This window comes from Anomaloglossus baeobatrachus, chromosome 1 (assembly GCF_048569485.1).
Source record: "Anomaloglossus baeobatrachus isolate aAnoBae1 chromosome 1, aAnoBae1.hap1, whole genome shotgun sequence".
In the NCBI taxonomy this organism is placed as follows: domain Eukaryota; kingdom Metazoa; phylum Chordata; class Amphibia; order Anura; family Aromobatidae; genus Anomaloglossus; species Anomaloglossus baeobatrachus.
Genome location: NC_134353.1, coordinates 179,009,592 through 179,021,942, shown reverse-complemented (window position 1 = coordinate 179,021,942; position 12,351 = coordinate 179,009,592). Strand labels below are relative to the sequence as shown.

Genomic DNA, 12,351 nt, shown 5'->3' with positions numbered 1-12,351 from the left:
GGGCAGCCCTGTGTTTGTCCAGCACATACAGTGCAGAGATAGCAGCGCACAGGGAGGGGGCGGGACTCCTCACACTGTACAGCCCAGCAGGGCGGCAACATGCAGTGGCAGATTTGCATGTCAACATGGGCCTGCCCATGTTGACATGAAATGACCAGAAGTAGCAAAATCACAGCAGGAGCAGTCACATGACCGCTCTGAGCCTGGGGAGAGGGGCTGACAGCAGGGCAGGTAAGTGGTCTCTATCTACTTACCTGCTCCAATGTAGCCCAATAGTGTAAATAATAAAAAAAGCAAAATAAGCCGGATAACCCCTTTAAGTGTACTCATCTCACTATAGAAATGCCAAACGTTGGAAGTGGGAATTTGGATTTGGGAGCACAGATTTTGTTGGATTTCTTTCTGGAGGAAAACAGTGCTTTTCCAGAGCCGTTGTGTTACCAGCAAAGTGAAAACCCCCTATAGTTACATTGATAGATGACAGCTCAGAGTGGGGACTTGTTTTGTGCATTGAGTTGAAGCTTTTATTGGGAACATTTTACATAAAATTTTGGATCACATTTATCCTTTGCTCTATGCTGAACACTTACAAGAGGGTTTCCATCTAAATCTCCAAATGATTCAGGTGAAACTTGAGTGATCCATTCACTATAATGAGGCAGCAGTGTTACTCTATACTCTGTCTGGCCTCTGTTCAGCGGGGTCTGTCTTTTTAGATGTGCACAAACCTGGTCAACCGTGTTGTTATGCGGATGTACAGCACTGGATTATAGGCCAAAGAGTCCAAAATTACTCCCTGTGCCTCATTATAGTGAATATTTCGTCAGAGCTTGCATGTGAATCACGTCTTTCAGAGATTGATCAGTAAACTCCGATGTAAGTGCTCAGAGTAGAGCACAGGATAAAAGTGAACTGAGCCTCACTGTGATATTTTGAATGGAACACTGAACTAATAAACAGAAGGTCAAGATTGCTTTTCTTTATTTTTTATGCCTATTTTCCATGCATTATAAGTGATGAGACGGCTTTATTCTTCAGCTTGGTGCGATTACAGCAATACCAGATTCATATTGTTCTTTTTTTGTTTGGCTATCACACAAAAAAAGCTTTTGTTACTAAAAATGTTTTTGCATAACCAAAAGCTATAATTGAGAGATATAATTTTTCTTTATTTCTGTTGACAGAGTCATGTAACAGATTGTTTTTTGTGGGATGAGGTGACATTTTTATTGGAATCATTTCGGACACAATGCTTTTTGATCGCTTTCTATTTCGATTTTTGGGAGGCATAATAAACATGAATTAGCAATTCAGGAATTGTTTTTTCAGTTTTCTTTACACTGTTGATCTTGTAATAAAATTAAAAAGACTGCGTTAAGGGTACTTTACACTCTGCGATATCGGTATCGATATCGCTAGCGAGCGTACCCGCCCCCGTCGTTTGTGCGTCACAGGCAAATCGCTGCCCGTGGCGCACAACATCGCTTACACCCGTCACACTACTTACCTTCCCTGCGACGTCGCTGTGACCGGCGAACCGCCTCCTTTCTAAGGGGGCGGTTCGTTCGGCGTCATAGTGACGTCACTAAGCGGCCACCCAATAGCAGAGGAGGGGCGGAGACGAGCAGGCCTAACATCCCGCCCACCTCCTTCCTTCCTTATTGGCAGCGGGACGCAGGTACGGTGAGCTTCTTCGTTCCTGCGGTGTCACACATAGCGATGTGTGCTACTGCAGGAACGACAAACAACCTCGCTACTCACTAGAGAACGATATTTGGTGTTTGAACGACCTCTCCAAAACCAACGATTTTTTACCACTTTTGCGATCGTTGAAGGTCGCTCGTACGTGTCACACGCTGCGATGTCGCTAACGACGCTGGATGTGCGTCACAAACACCGTGACCCCGACGATAAATTGTTAGCGATGTCGCAGCGTGTAAAGTACCGTTAAGTCTTCAGGTCAGTAGGATTACAGCGATATCAGATCTATAAAGTTTTTTTTAATATTTTACTGGTTTTATACAATAGCAACAATTATATATAAAAAAATTGTTTTTGTATCTCTATATTCTAAGAGCTATAACGGTTTTATTTTTCCTGTGAGATGAGTTGAGGTGTGTTTTTTGAGGGACAAGATGATGTTTTCAGCAGTACCATTATGTACATTTTATTTGATAGCATATTATTGAACTTTTTTGGGGCAGTATGATGAAAAAGAATAATTTTCTGCAACGCATTTTTTTTGTCATGTGTTCACTGACCGTTTTATAGTTCAGGTCAATCCTGAAGAGCCTATAACAAATGTGTACTTTTTTTGTTTTTACATTTTTTTACTTTTTGTTTGTTTTTTTTGTGTTTGTTTTTTTTGTGTTTTTTTAATTATTATTACAATTTCTTTTTGCTTTTATTTTTACTTTTTCGTCATATGGGAATTTAACTTTTACTACTTTGATCACTGGTATAAGGCACTGCAAAGCAAATACGTTGCAATACATTACATCTGTCAGTGTTTCACTGACCGAACGCCATTTAGACCATGTTCCAGGAATAGTCTATCAGGCAACCAGAGTGATCTTGGGTTGGCATGGCAATGATTGACATCTCATGATTACGTCTTGGGTGTGCTGTTCGGGTGGTAGACTTAGCAAACTCCCTATCCCAGCCTCCTAAATGCTTCAATTGCAATTGATCACTCCATTTAGGAGGGTAAATAGCCAAGTGCTCACCGCGGCGATTGTGTGGGTGCAGACTATGTGCCTACATGATTGGCATGACATACCTATACATAATCGGACAGGAACACCCTTCACAACCATGACTTATAGGTCAAAAGTAGTGAAGGGGTTAAACATCCAGCAATTTTAGTAATAGCTGTGCCTGGTGCTACAATTCACTAGAGCTTCACTCCACACGAGTGAATGGGACCGAGCTACTATACAAGGTAAAACAACTACAAACGCCATGGATCAAACAGCTGACTGCTGGAGATCAGATCGCATTGACGTAAAGGTGGCCAAGCCCATCAATATTGTTGGGATCAGCCGACAATATGTGTATGGGGGGGGGGGGGGGTCTACCAATTTTTCCTGACAGATGATGCCGAGAAAAAGAGAGATCAGGTTTGCTCATTAAGAAAGTCAATTTTGTTCTCCTTGAAGATAAGCTACTGCCCATCAGCATATGTCAGTCACTCTCCCATATAGAACTCAGTAGTGCTTGGTTAAGCCTAGCATCCTTGTGTATAAGGAAATATGGAGAAATAGCTTCTTACTGAATGATCACTTATCCCTTGATTAGGTCACTAAAAATGGATAAGCATTATAAGCCCTACATGCCATGTGCAAATTGAAAACTGACCTGCATCATCTTCATTTCTTAAGCATTCTGCCTCCATATTATGGTCTTCCCTTTGGGAGTCATGTTCTTGTACAGCACGCTCTTCTTCCTCACTGTAATTTAGATTCGATATAGAGTGAACACATGGATGTAATGGTCACACAAATAAAGGAGAGGAATACAGAAAGAAGCCGCACATTTACAATCAAACTCTTCCCGAAGCATTCACCTATACAGAAGTAATACCCTTGTTACTTTTGATTTCACTTCTCAGTATCTTTCATGTCTATATGTTATGCCTACATAATCAATTCTTATGTGCCAAACAATATGGCCACACTTTCTGTGGCCATGATGATCCAATACTGCATTACCAGCAGACGTCCATCTCTACTTTCTACAAGTGATTTACTCAGTAAGACGCTCAATACAAAAGAATGAGCAACATCTTGGAAATACAGAATTAGCCGTGACCACCGCCCGCTATGTTACACTACTGTCAGCTTCCGAGATCAGTCAGTATCACGTAAATACCATTTACATAACAATCCACGTATTCTCTGTCATGGATTACAATGTAAATGGCTGGAGATAATCGTTATGGCTTGTTGATGCACTGTGCTATTACAATACAGTGGAACCTTGCTTAACGAGAACAATCCGTTCTGGGACTGTGCTTGTTAATCAAGGTACTCGTTCAGCAGAGCAAGATTTCCCATAGGAAATCATTGCAATGCTGACGATCCGTTCCACAACTTCTAAAATGTCCCATCCTGGTTCCCTATTCTATCATTCCACACATGCACAAACTCACACAAACTCACACACACACACACACACACACACACACACACTATATGCTCACCTCACATTACCTTCCGTTCCATCGCCGGTCTGCTGGGACTTGCTGTTCTCTGGTACGGGGCCGGGCTGTGTAACGCGTTACCATAACGACGAGGCAGGAACTTCCCGGCCAGAGCGCTGACGTCAAAGGCAGAGCTGCTTGCCTCTGATTGGCCAGCGCTCTGCCTTTCATTAGCGGTGACAGGAAGTTCCTCCCTCGTCGCTATGGATGCAGATACACAGCGTGGACTGGAGCGCAGCGGCGCACTACAGCACCCAGGAGGCCGGCGATGAAATGAAAGGTAAACATATTATGTTATATTATATGCTCATCTTACCTTCCGTTCCATCGCAGGCCTCCTGGGTCTTGTAGTTCACCGCGAGGACGTCGCGATGTACCCGGGAACTACAAGAACCATGAGGCCGGCGGTGGAACGGAAGGTAAGGTGAGCATAATACTATATGTGTGCGCGTGCGTGCGTGCGTGTGTGTTGGTGCGTACATGTGTGTGTTTGTGTGGACTGCAAGTGCGGGTCAGAGGGTGGTGGATGGACGAAACCGGAAGTGTGTGCAGTAAGAATTTCACTCGTACAGCAAAGCTTTCTCGTAAAACGGGTTACAAATTTACAGAAAACTTTGCTTGTTAAGCGAAATTCTCGTTAAGAGGGTTACTCGTTAAGCGAGGTACCACTGTACCTTTTTTCCTGGCTTTGCTCACTCCAAACACTTGCAGCTTTGACAGGACGCTCATCACTTTTATTTGCTTTGGTATCTTCCAATATTTCAGTTTCGATGTCCTCAGGCTCTTCTGCATGAAAAAAGATGTGTGATGAATGAGGAGAATTCATATATGTATGAGGGTAAGCCTACTTTCACACATCCGGTTTTTGCTCTGCGGCACAATACGGCGCTCTGCAGAAAAACCGACCGGCATAGACTTACATTAGTGCCGTATTGTGCCGCATGGGCTTGCGTTCGGTCCGGTTTTTTGCCGCATGCGGCAGATTTAGCCGATGCCGCGGCCGGATGGAACGTTGCCTGGAACGTTTTTTGCTCCGGCAAAAAAAACGCACCGCGCCGCATCCGGCCGCTGTGGCGCATTTTTCAATGCATGCCTATGGACGCCGGATGCGGTGCGATGCGGAAAAAAACGCATCCGGCCGCCGCACGCGGTTTCTTCCACTGCGCATGCTCAGTAGCATGCCGCAACCGGAAAAAAAACGGACGGGCCGCATGTAAAAACTTATGCAAAGGATGCAGTGTTTTCGCCGCATCCGTTGCATAGGTTTCACAGCCGTATTGAGCCGCACTGCTCAAACCGGATGTGTGAAAGTAGCCTAAGAGTATGTCCACACAGACATTTTATGTAGATTTTGGAGAAAATTCGGCACCAAAATCTACATGAAAAACTGCTTCAAATACTCAGTTTCCTATACATTTCAATGGCCAAATAAGTCACAAGAACGCATAATTTGCATTACAGGAGTATCTATTTGAAAATCGGTTCAATTTTGACTTCTAAATCAACTGAAGCAGAAGAAACCATCAAAAAAGGCACCAATTTGTATTTTTTTTAGAATTTTTTTGTTTTGGCGGAAAAAGCCACAGCAGAAAATTCAGGTCTTGATACATCAAAGCTTATGTCCAGAAAACTTGCTACATTTTTGTGCAAAGAGAGGTTTTGTAAAAATATTGCACCTTTTGGCACTTTCACGCCAGTTTCCGCCAGCTCTGCCAAAATGGGAGGGACGGGGCATGGTGATGTCCGCTGGTCTAATGCATGGTAAGCTATAGCTTCCCTTATGCCACAAATTGTACTCCAGTCACTGGCCCCTTTTAAGATGAGTAGAGATGAGTGAACTCTAGGTTCGATGTTCGGCCGAACGACTTTTTTTTAAAAAAAAATATATATAAAAAAAAAAAAAAAAGCAAAACAAAAAATGGAGTTTGGGTGCTTTACGTATGCTGACCACTCAGTGCTCAGCCAAGTACGAGCCGATTTCAATGTTTGAACAGCTCGCACTGATTGATTGGATGTAGGGTACAATCCCCTCCCCCCTCAAATAAAAATGGAAAAATCCCGTCCACTTTCCCCTGGAAGTGTTCTGCTTATGGCTGGCTGTATGTGGGTGGAGACTCCAAGTGCCAATCAGTGACTTCCATTGGGGTTCGGGCCAAGTCAGAACCCATGGAGGTACGGTTCGGCTGCACCCGCCGAACCGAACTTCCACGAGTTCGCTCTTCGCTCATCTCTAAAGATGAGCCCAATTAATTAAGAAGCATATGACTCGTCATGTTTTTCTTTTTGTGCTGGTAGATTATGTGCCAAATCCATCAAAATGCTTACACAATGTTTGACGGATAGGCATAAATTGAAAAGATGCTTATACTGTTGGCTCTTATGTCTCGGAAACCTTTCCAAAAGCTTTGAAATGCACGTTATTCATCAACAGCGCCAATAAATTGAGAGATTTTATACTTTATTATAGTACTGGAGTAAAAATGCGTAAAAACTTGGCGACATTTTGAAAACTCACAAATAATGAATTTCATTAAAATATTTGTCTAGCCAAAACCATTCTGATAACACCAAGAGAAAAAAACAAACTAAAAAGACAGAATTAAGTCAAATCAAAGAAAGACAGTTAACCTAGAAAGACGCAAATTACATAAAGACAAGAGCACAAATAATGTAATTACTATAGCCATTTTTAACACAGGAAAAAAAAAAAGCAGCGAAAAATCTGCGAAAAGTAGCACTAAATCTGCAACAGACTTTATTTTTTAATTCAACTCATTGCTTTCTTAAAAAGCAATAAATAATGAATAAAAAGCTTAATCTACAAACCTAGACGTGTGAGCGCATCCTATATCATGCCCATATGGTGTGGTACTGGATATTCATTACAACCTATCCAATTTCTAGCAAGGTATTTTATACAATGTCATTTGCAAAAAAATATTTTGTTGAGGTACAAAAGCAATGTGTCCGATATTGCCTTTCTGCTGCAGAGCCTTTATGTCTATACAACCCCCCTCTCCGGCCTGCAGCAGATTTATGACGGCCTATATTTGGAGGCGAGGGTAGCAAAGTGCATTGTGAATTTTTTTGCAGCAGAAAGATGGAATCAATCATACAGCGCTGGCATCTAAATAGCATTTTCACAAATATCAGAGTAGTCTAGTATTGGGGTATAAATTTCCTAGGCATAATGTCGGATTTGGAAACACTTTGGGGCCGATTTATCATGAGTGCCGCTTTGCATTCCAATCTTGATCAATAATACTCTGGAGTAACATGTGCCAAATTCATTAGTAGGTTTGCGCCTCGTAATGAATGTCTGTATCTTACAGCTGCCGAGCACCAGCCATGTTCTACAGTCGTGGAGGGAAGTACATTTGTTTTGTCATTTACACCCCTTATGGCGAATTTCTCGGGCTGTGATGGACTATGCTCTCAAACAAAGCTACATCAACTTTTAAGACTCCAAAACCTGTATATTTTTGTGAAACTACTACTTGTACAAAATTGGAACAAACTAATGCATAAGCCCCTTTGTATAAATCATACATATCATGCTCAGGCCTGCAAGAAAATACTCAACTTCTACTATAGCTGACCCACTCTAGTAGACAGCGAATGCTAAGACTACAAATCATTTTTGTGTACATTACCTACCTTGCCTGATTCCATTCCCAGAGGCCTCCATCACACACACCAATAACACGCAGTACCCATCCCCTCCCCTACACATGCCTCCAACACCTCACATCATCTTCTTGATGACGTGGCACTGTGATTACTTGTGAGTACCGGTGCCTACATCCCACACCCACACAAATACACACACGGCTGCCAGCACTCCTTCCCTCTTCCTATCGGTAACCCCCCATTTGACTATCTGCTGTTATACCCTGTCTGCCTGGTAATGTTATGCCCATCTCTTCTGGCATACTGTTCCACCATCACTATGCCTCAGCGACTACCATTGCCATCATTCTGCCTACACTACGTTCTGCCTATCCACACAAAACTATGTAGCAACATTCTTCCTCATAACTGGTTTCATCTCCCATTACCCTTACATACCCCCTCACCCTCTAATATACACCCATATCTATACCAGGTTCCCACTAATCTTACAATTTATTTTACTCATTTTTACCTGCCTTTTTCTGACTTCCATCTCATCTACATTTCCTGGTCTATAGTCCCTGCAATCAAACCTCTTGACCCTTACATTATCCTTCACATTAATTAGCGACCTCATGCTATCAGTCACTTCGGGCCACCCCTCCCAAAAATGGCCAAACGAATAGACGGAAATCAGAAGCTTTACTGAAAAGTGGGCAGCAGAATATCGCTTCAGAATTGTAAAGGATGGATCTGTTGGCCTATACCAGTGTTCCCCAACTCCAGTCCTCGAGAGCCACCAACAGCACATGTTTTCTGGATTTCCTTAGTATTGCATAGGTGTTGGAATAAAGTATCACCTGTGCAATACGAAGGAAATCCTGAAAACATGCAGTGTTGGTGGCTGTCGGGGACTAGAGTTGGGGAAAACTGGTCTATACCATAGCTTGTAGGAAGGAAACAAAGGAGAGTATAGAGACATTATAGCACGAGATCACAGATGCTGATTTCTGTAAAGAAAAACTTCCCTGCCTGATTAAACACTTGCTTTACCTCATATAATCAGCTGTGATCCCGTGCTGTCACCATGTCTGTATATTTTCTTGCTTCCTCCCCAGCCCAGGAGATGTGGTATGATCAGACCATGTCCCTGTGCGGTCAGACACAGACATTACACAGCACATAGCAGGGACACTTATATAAGATGATCTCAGCACAGGATTTTTTTGTTTATTAACACATCAAAATTGTGGAACTTATTTTTATTCTTACATCCATTAACCACTTTGTGGGAAAATCTCAAAAGTCTGTTTCCGTATGAAAAGGTTTATTGTTGTATTTGATGATAAGGAAAAATGTTCTCAAATGTAGACTTTTTTTTAATAAAATATCAAGGTTGGCCTGCAACCTTCTCCAAGTTTTTTATTTTGCCTCACTGGGTATTTGAGCTAGACATCCTTTTTTATATTGCAACAGTAATACCATTACTAGGAGGCCTCCCTTAATCAGGAACAGATGGCTGGAAATAATATGTTAAAGGGAGTGTGCCAGTTCCAAAGTCCGGGTCCTTGTAGGTGACCTAGTTCTAAGTGGTTTCCATACCTTTAGTGTAAAATTGATTGGGGCAAAAACACTCTTTATGAACATATGCCAAATGAGGAGCTCAGAGAACATTGGATGGGTCGGTGATGTCCCGGGGGTGGCAATCAATGGAGTGGAGCAAAGCTAAAAAAATTGTCACCGCAAGTATGCCCTGCGCCGCGCAGCCCCTCCAACAGTGCTCTGGGCATACCCTGTTCTCCTCAACAGCATAGTTTCTCTATTTTGTCCTTTGATTTTTAAATTACTTCTACACTTTGATACAAGTGGTCATTGCACATAATCCCGGAAGGTACTGTAATGTGCATGACTAGTTTAAGAACTCAATTTAGACCAGAAGGATATTTTAGAGTCACCATGCCTTATTGTAAAAAAAAAAAAGAATGGGCACATGGAAGTGACATGAAAATGCCAGCCCCCGCTGGTACATAATGGCACTCAATATTCAGGGAATGAATGAGCTGACAGAAGTGATTTTTGTGCATGACAACTACTGTGCAATTTATCAGAAGTGAAATAAATCTTAAAAACCTTTTACCTATAAGGAGGAAGTGGTTCTCCATAGTCAGTTGTGATAAATTCCTTAAAACCTAGTCTTTGGGTTTTTTTTTAAACTTGTGGTAAAGCATCTCTTGAAGTGCCCTGATGCAAAGCTTTTAGGATGCAGCATGGTTTTTAATCCATGCCATGTGATACGTAAGTCTAATACTGGGCTTAACCCCCAAGTGACCACCAATAAGATGTAAAACTGACCTGAGATATAAGGGAATAGTATCCCCCGTCAGGTGAAAAGGTGGTAGCTGTCAGCTGTACACTATAGTTGAAACCCTGGTGCATTAGTTACGATCGGTGATGGCACTGATCATGGCCATTTACCCCTTAGATGCTGCTCTTAATAGTGACTACAGCATCTAGATGGTTAACAGAGCATGGGGGTCCCTCTTTAACCCCATCGGTATTCTGAGATCATGATTGTGTGGTCCTGATGGTGGCCATAGGACCGCACACCGTTTTTTTAAAAAAAAAATATTTATTCAAATATAAAAAAAAAAACCCTGCATGCGGTTCCTCTTATTTTAATACACAGCCAAGATAGGAGCACGGCTAGGGGCTGCAGCCTGTAGCCATATGCGTTATCTGTGCTGGGTATCATAACATGAGGGACCCTACACCAAATATTTTAACTTACTTCCAATCACAAGCGCGGTATCGTACAGTATCAGACACTCTCTTACACAGGCTGGGGGCGTGTTTGACTGAAACCAGTCACCGATGCCGGTGGAAAGGGAAGGAAGTGGATATGCAATGAAGGTAAATTATCGGCCCCTGAAGTGAATGCGCCACCGCGGGAGCAGTGTACAGCCGACCCGAGACCTCAGTAAGTGCAGCCCACTTGCTCCTATCCGCCATCTCTTCTACCAACATTTGTAATCGCCGGATTCTGGTTCCCATATACTTATATGGGGACCAGAATCCGGCACGGAACCGGATTTTAAAAATCAGATAACACAGACCCCCCGGTCACGGTTATCTGCGAGTCCACTCATCACTATTAAAAACATATTAAAATCACTAAAGTGCTTCACCAAAGATAGATGTGGGCCAGTGGGGAGACAAATACAAACATAGGTAACCTAAAGGTAGAATCAATATTAATACAGCATAAACCTCCTATGTAAAACCTGAAGTAATGATGTGAGCCTAAATAGTGTGCATATCACTGACATGCCTAGCATCCATCCAGCAGGATCAGTGAAAGGGGAATAAGTAAAGTCTCAGTGCATGAATCCCCATATGGGACAATGCGGATCAAAGAAACATCTAAGGCCGGAGTCACACTTGCGAGTGCTTCGCGCGAGCCTCTCATTGCATCACCCGGCATGGCTGCACACTCTCCTGACAGGAGCGGGTCGGTTGCATGTATTTCTATGCATCTGAGATGCTCCTGTCAGGAGAGTGTGCAGCCATGCCGGGTGATGCAACGTGAGACTTGCGTGAGTTACAAGCGAGGCACTTGCAAGTATGACTCCAGCCTAAGGCAGACTGATTCTCAATGATTACCTGTAGGTAATAGATGCTGATGGCTGAAAAGGTATCCCCAGGCTCCATGTAAAATGTTAGTATGAACTGATGTACAGTGGATTTAAAAAGTCTATGCACCCATGTTTTAGTACCAAATTTTTGACAGTTAAAGAACAAAAAAAAAAACAAAAAAAAAAAACAAAAACCATACAGAGAAGAATCATTACAAAACTTTTTCCAACCTTTAAAGTCATCCATAATCTCCGCCAATCCATTGAGAAATAAACAAATTATTTTAAGGGGGAAAATAAAAAATAAAATAAAAATAAGGTGGTTGCATAAGTGAAGACACCCTTTCCTTAATTAGTGATGTGGACATGTTCACAATTAGCCAATCATATTTACACTCATGTTAAGTCGTAGCCAGTACACAGGTGCCATCACTTAGGCCATGTGCGCACACTGCTATTTTGATGCGTTTTTTGGGGTGCAGATTTGTCACAAATCCGCATGTCTAGCCTTACGTCAGCAAAGTCAATAAGAATTCTGAAGTGCTGTGCGCAGGTTGGTTATTTTTTCCTTGCAGATCTGGTGCAGAAAATTATCTGCAGCTTGACAATAGTTGGTGTATTTTTCCCTATGTTTTTCAGCCCCTCCACCCATTGAATTCAGTATGAAAAATGCATAGCAAAAACACAAGGCAAAAATGAACCCCGTTTTTAGTGTGTTTTTCTGCCAGAAGATGCAGGTTTGGTGCAGAAACTTTCTGCACCAAATACTCAGGGTGTGCACATAGTCTTACAGTGATATGATGAACTTCATATTATTATTATTATTATTATTATTATTTATTATTATAGCGCCATCAATTCCATGGCACTTTACATGTGAAAGGGGTATACATAATAGGGACCAGT

The 12,351-nt window shown here is 42.3% G+C and overlaps 1 protein-coding gene across 3 annotated transcripts in view; it reads right to left on the bottom strand.

Annotated features, from left to right (window-relative positions):
* Positions 1-12,351, bottom strand: part of NEK1 (NIMA related kinase 1) — a 282,342-nt gene that overhangs the window by 33,306 nt on the left and 236,685 nt on the right. For all 3 annotated transcript variants that reach the window (XM_075347215.1, XM_075347229.1, XM_075347221.1), the window contains 2 exons: positions 4,876-4,987; positions 3,358-3,449 (listed from right to left, as the gene is read on the bottom strand). In XM_075347215.1, the coding sequence (XP_075203330.1) occupies positions 3,358-3,449; positions 4,876-4,987 (204 nt within the window). The remainder of the gene's footprint in view (positions 1-3,357; positions 3,450-4,875; positions 4,988-12,351) is intronic.